The 16,751-nt window shown below is 38.3% G+C and overlaps 1 protein-coding gene across 3 annotated transcripts in view; it reads left to right on the forward strand.

The window, feature by feature from the left end:
- The window catches only part of MARCHF6 (membrane associated ring-CH-type finger 6), an 82,138-nt gene that overhangs the window by 45,569 nt on the left and 19,818 nt on the right, over positions 1-16,751 (forward strand). For all 3 annotated transcript variants that reach the window (XM_015451213.4, XM_065546098.2, XM_015451215.4), the window contains exons 12-21: positions 1,063-1,143; positions 1,386-1,454; positions 1,535-1,609; positions 2,412-2,546; positions 4,583-4,702; positions 6,145-6,245; positions 9,956-10,093; positions 11,140-11,344; positions 14,222-14,291; positions 15,249-15,430. In XM_015451213.4, the coding sequence (XP_015306699.1) occupies positions 1,063-1,143; positions 1,386-1,454; positions 1,535-1,609; positions 2,412-2,546; positions 4,583-4,702; positions 6,145-6,245; positions 9,956-10,093; positions 11,140-11,344; positions 14,222-14,291; positions 15,249-15,430 (1,176 nt within the window). The remainder of the gene's footprint in view (positions 1-1,062; positions 1,144-1,385; positions 1,455-1,534; positions 1,610-2,411; positions 2,547-4,582; positions 4,703-6,144; positions 6,246-9,955; positions 10,094-11,139; positions 11,345-14,221; positions 14,292-15,248; positions 15,431-16,751) is intronic.

The raw sequence follows: 16,751 nt of genomic DNA on the forward strand, positions 1-16,751 counted from the left end.
AGTGGCTTAAGAGTTAGTGGTCTTGTTGCCAACTAATGAAAATGTGCTCTGAAATCCATTCAGCTGGGTGGGCCTGAGGCATCCTGGGGGGAAGTTTCCCACAGGCTGATTTTCCGTCCATCTCAAGAACTTGTATGTTCACTTCTTTCCCTTTCCACAGGTGCCCCCTGCTGAATTTAGAAAAGTAACAATATATCAATCAATTAAAAAAGGATAGACTATTTTGGAATGATGGGTTGTAGTGTTTTCTAAGAGTGCTTTAGTTTTGACATTTTATCACTATTCTCCAGAGTTAAATAAATTTTGGAAGGATTATTATTTCTCTGTTGGGTCCCTAGAAGAATTTAGTCTTTTAAGGAAGAGCTGACTATCTGGGATCGTATGCTCAGTTTGTATATATAAGATCTGAGAGATCACATTCTGAAGTGTTCTAATATTTAGTACACATCTGATTCTCACTAGTTGAATGCAAGAACTTGAAAGGTTCAGATAAGTGTTTTGAAAATTTTTGACTTTCCAAACTATTGCCACTTGCTATCTGAAACTCAGAAATCAAAAAATACTGATAGGCATTGTTTGTTACTTTCAAAATTCTTTCTGTAAGTTGAGAATGGTACAGATTTGCAGAGCAAGGGAAACTTGAGCAGTTACTTCTAGTGGTAAAAAATGAGGGGCTGGGCTATTACCCGGCTGGTGGGTGACTTGGGCAGTGTGTCCTGCTTTCAGTGGTTAGCTTGTAGCAGATCTGCTTTCCAGTGAGAGTAGAGGGCAGGCTGTTGTATTACAGGGCTCTTGTTTTTGTGAAATGTAATTCACTCTACTGTTATTTTGTCTCCTTGGGTAAAGTGTTATTTAATTTTTCTTCATTTTTTAGTAGTTTGTAACAGTCAGTGAGAGAATTTGGTTTTCAGAGATGTCATCCAAAGGAGATTTTACAGTTGTTTTCTAGTTATAAATTGTCTCGACAATTCTCTTCAGTCATTTTGATTGTTTAATATGGGAAAACTGGGGTGTAGGACATGTCGTAAAATTAAATTTTATTTACTTTTTTCTTATTTCCAGGTCCAAGCATCTCATTTTGAAGGCCTAATCACAACCATAGTTGGGTATATACTTTTAGCAATAACATTGATAATTTGTCATGTATCCTTTAATGAACCAACTTGGGTGTTCACTAATGTTATTCATACCAAAGAACTCTTCATTAATGGTAAAACTTGTCTCTCCTTGTCCTCTTAGTAAAAGTTGTTGGTATTTGCAGTAAGGGTCAGTGGACAAAATGTGAAATAAATTAATTCTGTCAAAGAATACTAAATGTTGGCTAAGTAGTTACCTGTTTCATTGTACCTTTAAATACTCAGTTTTTCCTTGACCTGATGCTGTAGGGCTTGGCAACTCTTGTGAAATTTCATAGATCTCGTCGCTTACTGGGAGTCTGCTATATTGTTGTTAAGGTAATTCCTGTTATAACTTAAAATTGGAAATGATTTCTCCTACATTTGGGTGATACTGATGACCTTTATTTTCGCTTAAGGTCTCTTTGTTAGTGGTGGTAGAAATTGGAGTATTCCCTCTCATTTGTGGTTGGTGGCTGGATATCTGTTCCTTGGTAAGTTGAGTATTAATTATTGTATAATAGCATAATTTCAAGGCTTCAAAAAAGGAAGTTTTCAGCATGGGTTCTTTTTAAAGAAAGTAAATATTTGATAATTTGCTTATTCTTTTGGCAAGTGTATCTGTATAGAGTCTTAATGTTAATTTTTCTTGAGTACCTGAGTTTTTGAGGCTTTGTGCAAATTTTTTGTGTCAGGACATTTTGGATGGAATCTTTCTATTAACTAGTGGAGAATTGTATTGCCCATTTTGCTCTCTTAAATTTTTATAGATAATGCCAAGACGTTATATACATAGAGTGATTTGATAAGGAAACTGTCTTTGTAGTAATAAATTTAACCCTAATCATTTGATTTAACTAAGATGCTCAGTCTTGATTATAATCTTTAATTGCTGTTAGTAATAATCAGTTTTTGATTTTTTCAAAAATGTTTTATGTATGGAAAAGCTGTCTTTGGTTCTGAGATAACATTTACCCTCCCATACCTTCCTTTTAAAACTTCTCAAGAGTGCAGACCTATAACCAAGAAAAGAAGGTTTTATATTCATCAAAATAGTTCTTTAATAGAATCAATATTAATAAAGCTTTTACCAATTGGTTTATCATTCTTTATATTTGAAGCAGTAGCCAATCTTGTTTGTAGTTCTATGTCACCGTGGAATGACATTAAGTGAACTGCAGTTGTAGAAATTGTTCCTTGCATGTGTATTGATTATTTATTTCCTAGAAGATGAAAATGTTAATTTGGCAAATGTAGGGGGCACAGATCTCTCTTACCTGTCCTCTTTTGGCTCAGGAAATGTTTGATGCTACTCTGAAAGATCGAGAACTGAGCTTTCAGTCGGCTCCAGGTACTACCATGTTTCTGCATTGGCTAGTGGGAATGGTGTATGTCTTCTACTTTGCCTCCTTCATTCTGTTACTGAGAGAGGTAAGTCCACAGGGAAATGCTGATGCTATACATTTGTAAAAAGGACTTTTGCTTTCACCACCAGTCATGTCTCAACGGCTATGATGATTTCCTACCTAAATCATATTCTCTACTATTTTATTCTAAGAGGGAATAATTTATAGGGGACTTTGACTTAATTGCTTTTAACTTTTTCAGTTGTTTGTCTCCATAATTGGCAAGTTTTATTATTTCTGTCTAAGTGTGAAAGACGATTCAACTGAGGAAAAAAATAAGAGTACTCACTTTATCATACTTTGTATATACTTTAGCCATCCTCTAATACAGATTCTTGGAATTTTGTATGATGTGAGTGTATCTCAGACCTCAAGGAACTGTAATGATGGAAATAACCAAAAGGATATGGTTTTGCAGGATCGGATATTTAAAGTCACTTTGATTTAGGCACCTTAAGTATAGAATTACAATGAGGGTCCTTTATGATTCCAGTTCACTGGCTTGATGGGTTACCTTTATTTATTTATTTATTTTTTGATACTGAGTCTTGCTCTGTTGCCCATGCTAGAATGTAGTGCCATGATCTCGGAACCTCCGCCTCCTGAGTTCAAGTGATTCTCCTGCTTGAACCTCCCAAGTAGCTGGGATCATTCCCGGCTAATTTTTGTATTTTTAGTAGAGACAGGGTTTTACCATGTTGGCCAGGCTGTTCTTGAACTCCTGACCTCAAATGATCTGCCCACCTTGGCCTCCCAAAGTGCTCGAATTACAGGTGTGATTCACTGTGCCTGGCCTGATACCTTTATTAATCCTATTTTTGGAATCTGGTTCTAAGTGATTTGAAGATGATGAAAGCAGATGAGTATTTCATTAGTGTACATGTTAAGCTCAGTCGTTCCCCAAATAGTGAATGCTCACTGTGTGCCAGACACTATCCTGTATTGTGGGGTATCAGTGAGAAACAAAGGCACAATTCCTGTTCTCCTCAATTTTATAGCCTGAAAATGAATACAGCATTGAAAATGTCAGCTTACACGGAGACTGGTGATGGAGATGTGCAGGGTGTGGAGGAGCAGGTTGACAATTCCAGTGGGAATGGAGCACAAAAGCACAAAGGCTGAATGCTGCACTTGGTGTACTTTGTTCTTTGAAAGATTGCAGGAAGAAGAGGAGGGGTCAGGGGCCAAAGCATTCTCCTGAATCATATAGTATAATTTCAGTAAATTCTCTTGGTAACTAAAGCTTTCATTCTTTCTTTGAAACAAATGATTGAGAACTGAAGCAAGTACAGAAATGTGTTTCTTAAAAATGTAATTGTATGTGAACTCCAGATTACTTCATTAAGTGAATAAAATGCTTTATAATGATTTTTTTCATTTTATCAGTGTGGTGGTTTTTGTTGATATAAAATTTTAGTATTTGGAACTTAGATAGAACCTTAGAAATCACACACTGTAACCCCGTTGTTTAGGAGATGGAGAATAGAAGTTTGGGCAGATTAGATGCGTTACAGAGGGTAACTCAGTGAGTTTGGACCACATAGGACTATTACCCAGACTCCTCCTTTACCCCATCACCTACAGCCTCTTGGGTGATGATTTTCATTCACAGGGGGAAGGCATAGGTAGTAAAATGAAGACACTGAGGCTGTAGGGTTTCTTAATTAAGATAACTCTGTGGAAGTGTAAGACTGAAATTCAGAACTTCTATTTAGGACATTTATAAATTGCAACATAACCCTTTTACTATAGTAATGGTGGTATTTATTTTTCATCTCAGAGGTCTAGATTTCTTGACACATTTGACCCAATGAGTGGTTTTTTTGTTTTGTTTTGTTTCCAGTGAATGCTGATGTCAAAGGACATCATCAGACACAGGGTACTTTTCATAAAGATTCTGGTTTAGGAACTTACTTTCCTAGGAATACCATATACATTTTCTGGGGCCCACTTTAGTTGCCAGAATAATTTTAAGTGCTTATTTTTCTGTTAATGTTTTAGCTCATATATAGAATTTGAAGACACTGGTGAATATTTATAGTATTTAAAATGTATTTGCAGGTACTTCGACCTGGTGTCCTATGGTTTCTAAGGAATTTGAATGATCCAGATTTCAATCCAGTACAGGAAATGATCCATTTGCCAATATATAGGCATCTCCGAAGATTTATTTTGTCAGTGGTAAGAAGATGTTTCCATTGTTTTTTTGAGTAAAGTATGCTAACCTATAGTTTTGTTTAGGTTTTTTTTTTTCCAGTTCTCAAGCGGGCTGATAAGAGTATATTGAATAATATAGTCATCTAAGCCTGTGGTATTCAATTGTCCAGTAGCTGTTTTATTGGTTACTTGGTTAAAATACATATGTAAAAAGATATTTACTAAAAGGAAGATGCCATCTTGTTCTATCATAGTATAATTCAGGGGTCCCTAGCCCCCATGTTTTGGCTGGGTACTGGTCCATGTCCTGTTAGGAAATGGCTGCACAGCAGGAGATGGGCAGCGGGCAAGCAAGCATTACCACCTGAGCTCCACCTCCTGTCAGATCAGCCTTGGCATTAGATTCTCATGGGAGCGTGGACCCTATTGGGAACTGTGAGTGTGGGGGATCCAGGTTGTGTGCTCATTATAAGAATCTAATGCCTGATGATCTGAAGCAGAACAGTTTCATCCTGAAACCCCTTGGAAAACTGTCTTCCATGAAACTGGTCCCTGGTGCCAAAATGGTTGGGTACCACTGGTATGATTGATTGCTGAATTACGGTTGTCTGAATTATGTTTAATTTGCATTGAAGCAATGGAGACTTATTGCTGTCTTGTAAATTAAACTCTTTAACAGAAGCATGTCAAAGTTTCCCCACCTGGAAGAAGAAATTACATAGTTAAATCTAATTTATTTCTTTCTTCCTTTCTTTTTTTTTTTTTTTTTGAGATGGAGTTTTGGTCTGTCACCCAGGCTGGAATGCAGTGTGGTACGATCTCGGCTCACTGCAACCTTCACCTCCGGTTTCAAGTGATTCTCATGCCTCCATCTCCCAAGTAGCTGGGATTACAGGCGCCCACCACCACGCTCAGCTAATTTTTTGTAGTTTTAGTAGAGACGGGGTTTCGCTATGTTGGCCAGGCTGGTCTCGAACTCCTGACCTAGTGATTCACCCGCCTCGGCCTCCCACAGTGCTGGGATTACACCCAGCCGTAAATCTAAGTTTTTCTAAAATAAAATTCTTAAAGTAACATTATGTGCTTTGTTGAAAGCTTTTGTAGCCATTTACATGAGGTCAAGTCTTAGCTGGTTACAAGTGATTTATTAAGTTGCAGGCATTTCTGCTGCTTCATTTTAAGTTTCTATCTCATTTCTTAGGTAGCAAGCGGTGATTATCCTTTGTGGCTTCCGTTTTAGCATTTGTGTCCTAGATGGGAGGTCCTTACAGGAAGAAGGGCAGGCATCTTGGGAAAACATTTTTATACAAAATGACTCAGGGGTAATGTGTAGAGTGGGAACCACTTGGGTTTTGAGTAGATACAGGCCTGGACTGCATGTTGCTTGACTGTGTTCAGAAGTCTGCCTGTCTTGCACAGGAGTGATTGACTCTTATAGTGGTGTCATACCCTGTTTCGTTCTGCAGATTGTCTTTGGCTCCATTGTCCTCCTGATGCTTTGGCTTCCTATACGTATAATTAAGAGTGTGCTGCCTCATTTTCTTCCATACAATGTCATGCTCTACAGGTAAGTTTTAAAAATTCAGAATAGCTTTACTAATTTATCTCTGTTAGAGATTTGATATTCAGATTACATTAAACGTTAAAAACATTTCTTACAGATAACTAGAAATCATCTGACAGTTAAATATTGCCTATTCTACCTTTATTTTTATTATTTTTAAAATTAAGCTTAATGTTTAAAAAATTTTCTGGACCTTTTCCACTTTGCATAAATTTTGCCTTATTCTAGATCAGATAAGCATTAGTAGTTGCATTTTCTAAAGGAAGATGTTTATTTTTTCTGCACATAAAGTATGCATTTACACAGCATTGAAATGTTTTATCATACCTAAGGAGAGTGTATTAGCATCATCTTTATTTTGAAAAGCACATTATGAAGAATAAAGCCAGAGTTGCACATTTAATTATTAAAAATAGGGTACAAAGCTTGTAGATAGAAACTCTTTTTTGCTTTAAAATCTTACGTGGGCTAAGGCTGGGCGCAGTGGCTCAAGCCTGTAATCCCAGCACTTTGGGAGGCCAAGGCGGGTGGATCATGGGGTCAGGAGATGGAGACCATCCTGGCTAACATGGTGAAACCCCATCTCTACTAAAAATACAAAAACAAAATTATCCAGGTGTGGGGGCGGGCGCCTGTAGTCCCAGCTACTTGGGAGGCTGAGGCGGGAGAATGGCCTGATCCCAGGAGGTGGAGCTTGCAGTGAGCCAAGATTGTGCACTCCAGCCTGGGTGACAGAGTGAGACTCCATCTCTTTAAAAAAAAAAAAAAAAAAAAAAAATTTAGGTCGGCTGGGCATGGTGGCCCATGCCTGTAATCCCGGCACTTTGGGAGGCCAAGGTGGGCGGATCACCTGAGATTGGGAGTTTGAGACCAGCCTGACCAACATGGAGAAACCCTGTCTCTACTAAAAATACAAGAAAATCAGCTGCGCATGGTGGCACATGCCTATAATCTCAACTACTTGGGAGGCCGAGGCAGGAGAATCACTTGAACCCAGGAGGCAGAGGTTGCGGTGAGCCAAGGATCGTGCTATTGCACTCCCGCCTGGGCAACAAGAGTGAAACTCCATCTCAAAAAAAAACTTAAGCCATCCGGAAACCTACCGCTACCGGTAGTCTCTACCACTCATCCTATATGCTCTTTCTTTAGGGATTTGCGTTATCCCCATAGTCATTATCCTAATTGCGGGCAAATTGGATTATTTCCTCAAATTTACTTCTAATAAGTCTTTAAAGTATTGTCAATTCTAATTTCTTAAAATCTTTTACTAATGTAACTTGATTTGCCATTTAGTAACTAATTTAGGCCTTCCTCTTGCTCTCCATTCATCTGCAACACTTCTGCCTCTAGATTCTCTAGAACTTTGATTATTTTACCCCTGTGTTTAAAAGTTGTCAGCATTTCCTCTGTAATCTATGTGATATCTACACCATTTAGAATGAGATGCAAGGCTTGGCATAATCTCATGTTGCTTTTTCAACATCTTGTGTCAGCATTGACTGACTTGAATTTTTTAAATTGTGCTACACTGCCATTGAGGCTCCCCTGATTTACTTAGCTGTTTGTCTTTTTCTCTCTGTTTACAATAATTTTCTTGTCCATGTTTGAGTGGCAAGCATTTGATCTTCTTTTTAAAATCCAGATTAAGGTTTTTAAATTTTATTTTTTATGAGAAAGAGTCTTGCTGTGTCATCCAGGCTGGAGTGCAGTGGTATGATCATGGCTTACTGCAGCCTCAACCTCCTGGGCTCAGGTGATCTTCCCACTTTCGCGTCCTGAGTAGCTGAGAGTACAGGTGCAAGCCACCACACCTGGCTAATTTTTGTATTTTTTGTGGAGACCAGGTTTCACCGTGTTGCCTGGGCTGGTCTTGAACTCCTGAGCTCAAGTCATCTGCCTGCCTCAGCCCCCCAAAGCGTTAGGATTACAGGCATGAGCCATTGTGCCTGGCCGTCATTCCATTCTTTAAAATCGTCTTCATCGTTGTATTTCTTTTTATAGCATTTGTTAAATTACTTTACAAATACGTATTGTTTTATCCAAGATGGCTGAAATCATGTCTTATTTAGGTGTTTTTCTCTCTCTTTTTTTTTTTAATTAAAAAAAATGTTTTGTGGAGACAGGGTCTGACTATGTTGCCCAGCTGGTCTTGAATTCCTGGCCTCAAGCAATCCTCAAGCAATCCTTCCACTTTGGTCGCCCAAAGTGCTGGGATTATAGGTGTGAGCCACTGCGCCTAGCCTCTTATTTGGATCTTAATGCTTTGCATAGGAACATGATTATTCAAAGATAAAAGCTTTATTGTACACAGAGTAAAATCTCAAATTTGTATTTTATTAAATTAGAATTGGAAAATACTTATATCCTGATTCTTTAAAGTGGCAGAAAAAATACCAGTAAGTAGTTTAAAATGCAGCATCAGTTTATGACTTTTAAAATCGTTACTCTTTTGTGATAAAACTTTATTTTTCTACACTTAGAACTTTTATAGATTTGGAGGATTTCTTACCTTTTAGTTCATGTACAGTATGTATGATTCCAGTCATAAGAGAACCAGGAAACACACAGAGGTTCAGCTTTATATGTTGTTGGGATAAACCCATTGCGGTGATCAGTTATACATAGAAGGTTAGAGTTTTTGTGCTATAGCAGTATTTAGTTCATTCATCCATTAAACAAAATTGAGAGCCCTTATATGCCGGGTACTTTTCAGTGTGCTAGGGACATAACAGTGAAAAAAACAGAATCAAGAAAACATCCTGCTCCAGTAGAGCTTACATTTTAATGGTGGAGATAGACATTAAAATAGATGAAATGTACAGCGATGCCAGTGGTCATAAGTGCTATGGGGGAAAATTCAAGTTGGGAAAGGGGATAGAGAGTGGGCAGGATAGGGTGACAATTTAGGAGGCGTGACTGGTAAAGACCTGAGGGGGTGACAGTTGAGGAAAGTCCTGAAGGAGTTGAGAGAGTAAGCCACGTGGATCCCTGAAGGCAGAATATTCTTGCAGAAAGTAGGTACGGTGGCACCCAGGTCTGTTTGAGGACCTGCAGGAGGCAAGTTTGTCTGCAGTAGAAGGAGAAAGGCAAAGAATTGGCCTTGAAGTCAGGTCATGGAGAAAGAGTCTTGTAGGACATAAGCACTTTGGCTTTTACTTGAGTGAATTGAGGAGCTCTTGGAAAGCTTTGAGCAAAGGAGTGATCTAACTTAGTTTAAAGAGGATCATTCTGACTGCTGTGATGAGAGGAAACTAGGTTGGAGTGGCTGGGTCAGAAACAGGAAGCCAGCTGGGAGGATAATACGGTGATCCTGGTGAGAGGTGAGGGTGGCAGAGATGAAGGGGAGGTAGCAGTGGAGGCCATGAGAAATTTTTAGGTTATTGTTAAGGTACAGTCAAAAGGATTCTCTAGCTGTTTGGATGTGAGGTGTAAAAGGAAGGAGTGACCTTTTGTGTAACATGCTACTAATGTAGCAAGTGAGGAGAGAACCAAGACCTACCTATCAGTTTAGCAAAATGAAAGTCGTTGGTGACCCTTATCAGAAACAATTTGGTGGAGTTTGTGGGGAAAGCCTCACTGAGTTGGAGAGAGAATGAAAGGAGGGGTAATAAAGATAGTAAGTTTATTAGACTCTTAAGAAGTTTTGTTGTAATCCCATTAAATAGTAGTCATATGCAAAATACAATTCACATTATCAATCCTGGCTCTTTCAGTGATGCTCCAGTGAGTGAACTGTCCCTCGAGCTGCTTCTGCTTCAGGTTGTCTTACCAGCATTACTTGAACAGGGACACACGAGGCAGTGGCTGAAGGGGCTGGTGCGAGCGTGGACTGTGACCGCCGGATACTTGCTGTGAGTATGAGCAGTTGACTTCTTGGACGTGCATGTCATTTGTGACTATTGAATAACCTTTCTGGAAAAAGTATGTAGAAAAATTAGTTTTAATAAAAGACAATTTAGTAATACTTGCAAGTGCATATGATACTTCTAAATAAAAAAATTTTTTTTATCATTGTCCATCTTTTCATGGAGAATATATGCATTATTTTTGCCCTCTTATAGAAGTTTGCTGCTCTTCCAGCTTTCATGGAGTAAATGTCTTTTTTTTAAGTGCATTAAAAACAAACCAGTTTACCTTTATTTAGACCAACTAACTTACCTTTGTTTAGTGCTCATAACCTGGTAAATGGGTTCTTCTCAGATTTGATTTCTCAATCTTTAGTGAACATATTGCATTTTCTTTTTTCAAGCTTTATATACTCTATATTTATTTAAAAGTTGAATCTTTAAAAATTTTTCAGTTTGGCATCTTGTAGGTATCTTAAAGATGAAGTACAGATCTGGTTATATTTGCTTGAACATCTGTCCTTCTCTAACTGCTTCCTCCCCTAGTCTCAGTTTTGAGTTAGCTGATGTATAGCTTGGAGGTTTTACAAATTTATAGCTTGTAGCTACATGTTGCAGTAGTCATCGGTAGAGAAGATAAGAAGTTTTTCTTTTCCTCCTGTAGATCCTTAACAATATATTGTACATTGTAAGTATGTACTTACACCTTGTGCTTGTAAGTACTTACATTTTGTACTTACAAGTGTACTTGTAAGTATCTTGTACATTGTACTTTTTTCTTTCAGTTGTTGATTTCTTCTCAGATACTGGCTGAAGAAAACATAAAATAGGTTGAACTTATGGGGTATTCTACAAGTTAATTAACATTAAATTTAGAAAGGTTTAATTTAAAGCAGGTACGAACATTTAGACCAAAATGAGGTAATAATGTGTACAAATTCTGTATTGTACATTTTCTGCCCTTAGTAGTATATATGAAGAAAATGAGTGTCATGTCTGCCATTTTATTGTGACCTGAAGTGAGACTTGTTACTGATGTAATTTTTGCACAGGGATCTTCATTCTTATTTATTGGGAGACCAGGAAGAAAATGAAAACAGTGCAAATCAACAAGTCAACAATAATCAGCATGCTCGAAATAACAATGCTATTCCTGTGGTGGGGGAAGGCCTTCATGCAGCCCACCAAGCCATACTCCAGCAGGGAGGGCCAGTTGGCTTTCAGCCTTACCGCCGACCTTTAAATTTTCCACTCAGGGTAGGTACTGTACAGACTTAATCACATATAGAGGTTTTTTGTTTTTTTGTTTTTCAAATTGCTGTTGAGAATTGGTGCTGTTAGCATGCAGTCCTCTGTATAGACATGTTCCACATGTTATTACCCTCATTATCTAACGTAAATGATCAGGTAAGTTTATCAAATTTCAGAGATAAGTCACAGAGTTGGGATTCCCTCGGCTCTTGCTCCCTATTTAAGAGGAAAAGACTCTACAGTAATTAAGAAACTAATGTTATTGATACATTTCAACAATGTGTCAGGAACTAGAATGGGCATTTTGATGTTCTCTCATTTAATCTCCACTCAAATACTGTAAAGTATAGGCGATAATTTCATGTTTATAGCTTAGGAAACTGAAGGCAGTATTGGTTAAGAATGTGCCTATTCCATGTTCTTTAAACTAGCAAGTGATCAATCTTTGTGCATCTCAGAATGTTGTCAGAAATGTAAGCTGATGACTGCTATATGATTACAGTGAAGTCATCCTTCATTTATATCGTCTGTTATTTTAAAATGCCCTTTAATAATGAGATGGACTTGTGAGTCTGATCATTTTAAAACGTGGGCAGGTTATTTAACCTCTCAGCCTCACATTTCTTTTTTTGTAAAAATAGTCATTATTATACCTTTGTATATTACTGTAGGTCACGTGTTCAGTCAGTCATTCAGCAAACATGTCTTAAGTGTCTATGATTGATATTTTCAGTGTCTGTGAGGATATAGAGAGCATACGTGGTCTTTGCTCAGAAAGAGCTTACAGTCTACTCAGAGATGAGAAAGGCAGTGGCAGATTTGGGTTCTCATGCTGGATGTTTACAGTGGGTGCTATGACTCCTTCAATCAAGAACCACTTGTTCTTAATATGGGCCCAAAGGAATCTTCCTAGAATAGGTGGTGCCTGAACTGTCTTAAACATTGAGAGACCTGGCAGAGAGTGAAAAAAAGGAAGTGGGAAGGACATTCCAGAAATATGTCAGGACTAGGGCACATTAGGCATGGTGCGCTTGGAATTGCAGATAAGGGAGTTGTGTTGTTTTGTTTTTGAGACAGGGTCTTGCTCTGTTGCCCAGGCTGGGATGCAGTGTTGCGATCACGGCTCACTGTAGCCTTAGCCTCCTGGGTTCAAGTGATCCTCCTACCTACTCAACTGTCCAGTTAGCTGGGACCACAGGTACATGCCACTACACCTGGCTAATTTTTATATTTTTTATTGAAACAGGGTTTTGCTCTGTAGCCCAGGCTGTTCTCAAACTCCTAGTTAAAGCAGTCTGCCTGCCTTGGCCTCCCAAAGTGCTGTATTACAGGTGTAAGCCACTGCACCTGGCCTAATTGAATATATTTAGAGGGTGAGGTGTATGTCCAGGAAAGGTGAGGAACAAGGGGAGAGATGAGGGGCCATGGGAGTGGTGAGGGATAAGGTCGGGAAGAGGTGAGGGACAAGAGGAGTGGTGGGAGGAACCAGATAATGGAGCACCTTGAGCACCCTCTGCACGAGTCCACACTCACTGAATTGTTCTTCTACTCCTTTGTCCCCTTGAGGGGTGTATCTCTTCCTGATTCTGTGGCTTATTGTAGAGGACTTTGCTGCATAACCCTGAGGAAAGCATGAAGGTCATCTTTTCCTTTATCTCTTAATAGCAGACCTCATAGTCAGCTCCCTTTTTTTCCCCCTTGGTCTTTACTCAGCTGTCTCGCCTCTCCAGAGACAAAAAAAGGCCTTCTGAGCAACAGTTACTTTCTGGCCAGATCAGAGACAGTATCAATAAATGACTTTTCAGGCAGTTAGAGCCGACAAAGCCTTGGAGTCTCGTGGGTTTTGTCATCTGTCCTTTTCAGGCTTCCCATCAGAGCTCTGCCCTCTGGTCTTGTGGAGATGAACCTGGTAAGCTAGCAGGCAAACCACAGTTGCTGCCTTTCTGCTCAGGGAAGCTGGTTTCCTCCTCTCTGTGTGATCACTTTTTATCTGCACTTCTGTCTTAGTCTGTTTTCACACTGCTAATAAATACCTGAGACTAGGTAATTTATAAAGGAATGAGGTTTAATTGACTCATAGCGTTCACATGGCTGGGGAGGCCTCACAATCATGGCGGAAGGTGAATGATGAGCAAAGTCATGTCTTACATGGCAGCAGGCAAGAGAGCTTGTGCAGAGGGACTCCCATTTATAAAACCATCAGATCTGGTGAGACTTACTCACTACCATGGGAACAGTATGGGGGAAACTGCCGCATGATTCAGTTATCTCCATCTGGCCCTTCCCTTGACACCTTATTACAATTCAGGGTGAGATTTGAGTGGGGACACAGTCACACCGTATCAACTTCTCAGTACAGAAGCACCGGTTTATATGGCTATTTACATTTTGATTTAATTAAAATTAAATAAAGTTAAACATTTCATTACTCATTTACACTAACCACATATCAAATGCTCAGTAGCCACATGTGGCCTAGTGGCTACTGCATTGAGCAGTGCAGATCTAGACATTTCTGTCATCATAGAATGTTCTAATTGGATAGCACTGTTATTTGATTAAAAGGTGAATGTTTTTAATTTGTAATGTTTTATTTTAATAATGGGAAAATTTAAGCTGAATTAAAATGTTCTCTGATTAAAACATATATTTGCCATTTACTTGTGGGATGTATCTGATTATGTGAGAATGGATACTTATTTCCATTTAGGCGTAAATCATAGGTAATTTTACTGAAAATACAAATTTTATGTGAAATTGCAGGAAACCTGGCAACACAAATATAGACAATTTCTTTTTAATGGGAAGATTGTGTTGATTCTTTGATAAAATACATTGAGCTCATGTTCCCTATTTATGCACTCTTTTTGTTTTACCTTGCAGATATTTCTGTTGATTGTCTTTATGTGTATAACATTACTGATTGCCAGCCTCATCTGCCTTACTTTACCAGGTATGAGCTTGTGCTAGCCTTCAGCTAATAGCATCATTAAGGTTATTTATTTAGCTATTTGACAGAGTCTTGCTCTGTTCCCCAGTCCGGAGGGTAGTAGTGTGATCATAGCTTATGGCAACCTGGAACTACTGGGCTCAAGCAATCCTTCCGCCTCAGCTAGGTCTATAGCTCCATTTAGGAATTCAAAAATTAGAGTACCATATTAGGAAGACAATCTGTAGGAAAAAATACACTGGAAATTTGGGTCTTGCTGTTCTCTCTAGCCTATTGAGAAGTAATCACGTAAAGTAAGTTACTGAATTATGTAAATGATCTTACCCAAGTGATCGTTGTAGGATGCTGTAGAGTTTATTCCGAACAACTTTTTGTATGAGGTGCTCCCTTAGACTACTCTCAAATCCATTTTTCACATTCCAGTATATTCAGATAGTCTTAACTTTTTCTAAGAAAATTAATACGGTATTCTTTGATTATTGTGCTTTAAAATGTTATTGTGCCCACTCATAAAAATAAGCTTAGTTTTCTGTCTTGATGAATGAGCCAATTGGAAGAAAGTTACTCTAAATTACTTGTAATGTTTCTAAATATTGAAAGTAATTCCCCACTTTTGTCCTATTATTTGCGTAACAGTTTCATTTGGTGATAAAAACAATGAAAACATTAATTCCCTCAAAAGCTTTTTTATACCTAAAAGAACAAGTAATTGGCATGACAAAGCAGAGTGTGTCCCAGTAGAGCTCACCTCCATTGAACTTAACCTAGTTTTGGTTGTGATTTCATGAAATCGTGCACTCTTTAGACGTTGTGGTTTTTGTCTTTTGTTTTTTGATGAAGACATTGATATATCGAATGTGATATCTTTTTCCTAATGTGAAAATACTAACAGAACAACATGAAGATTACAATTCTCTTTACCTAGCCACATGTCTCATTTATCAGCTTTTCTATTTTCAGTATTTGCTGGCCGTTGGTTAATGTCATTTTGGACGGGGACTGCCAAAATCCATGAGCTCTACACAGCTGCTTGTGGTCTCTATGTTTGCTGGCTAACCATAAGGGCTGTGACGGTGATGGTGGCATGGATGCCTCAGGGACGCAGAGTGATCTTCCAGAAGGTTAAAGAGTGGTCTCTCATGGTATGTGTTTGTAATAAAAGACTGATCTTGTCTGTTAGGAATAGTGAATATTTTTCCAGTCATCTTAAATTTTTTTTTTTTGGGCACATTTATTTCCTTACTATATTGTTTCAAGAGAGTTATTTTTTGAATTAGAAGGAATATTCTTTTAAGATAGTGGCTTTCTGGTTCATTCCTGTTCAGAGTCCTACATTCAGATGTATTTGAGGATTAAAAGAAAAACAGACCGGGCACAGTGGCTTATGCCTGTAATCCCAGTACTTTGGGAAGCTAAGGCGGGAGGATTGCTTGAGCCCAGGAGTTTGAGACCAGCCTGGGCAACAAAGCAAGACCCCATCTATATTTTAAAAAGTATATGTATATAACATATTTTTACTGGATCACTTAGTAGCATGTTTTTCTTTATACTCGGGCATGCACACACCCACACAGGCTTATATTACTTACTTAAGGGCCTTACTGGACACTTCGTAACATTATTGCTCTCAGTAACACATTTGACTGCCACAAATGTAGGATTAAAAAAAAATAACTAAGATGATTATCTGAGTGCGGTGATGTATGTCTGTACGTGTGTAATGTTGGCTGCAGCTGGTAATTATGTTTAGGTTACTGCTTACACCTTTTCATTTGTGTAATCAACTCTAATTTTGTATCAATTTATATTTTGATTTTGATTTCATTAGAAGTTTAATATCCATTTAATATTAATGTTGAAGAAAAATATAAAATCCATTTTTATAGTGAGAGATTCATTATATATTATGGAGGGGTTTAATTGCTATTTAATCCATAAGATAATTAGACACTTAACCGTATTTAAAATACAGAATCCAACTAATTCCAGTTTTCATTTGATAGTCTTCCATATTATTAGAAAGTGCCGTGTAGAGAAACAAGTACTTTGTCTTCCACACACATTATATTTAGTCTCTTGTTGAAACAGGTGTATTTTCTGAGGCCACCTGAAGTAAAAGAGAGGTCATCAGGATCCAAGGCCACTTTAAATCATTTTATTTGGTCAGAATTTCATCATTACTCTTTTGTAATGTCTCCTGTCTGTGTCAGCTTTGTTTTCATTTTGCCATTTAGTCCAGTTGCTAGAGCTGCACTGTCTGGTATATTAGTCATGTGGCTAAATGGCTACCATATTTGACAGAAACAGGGCATTTCTATCAGTATGGTAAGTTCCACTGGATCCTGTTGTCCTTTGAGGGAGCCAGTTTGATCAGCTTTATTAATTAATTTAGGATTGTGCAGAGCCCTTCCTGTATACCAGTCCACCTCAAGGTGCACAGATCAGCTTGTGTATGGGTGGGCC

This window comes from Macaca fascicularis, chromosome 6 (assembly GCF_037993035.2).
Source record: "Macaca fascicularis isolate 582-1 chromosome 6, T2T-MFA8v1.1".
Taxonomy (NCBI): domain Eukaryota; kingdom Metazoa; phylum Chordata; class Mammalia; order Primates; family Cercopithecidae; genus Macaca; species Macaca fascicularis.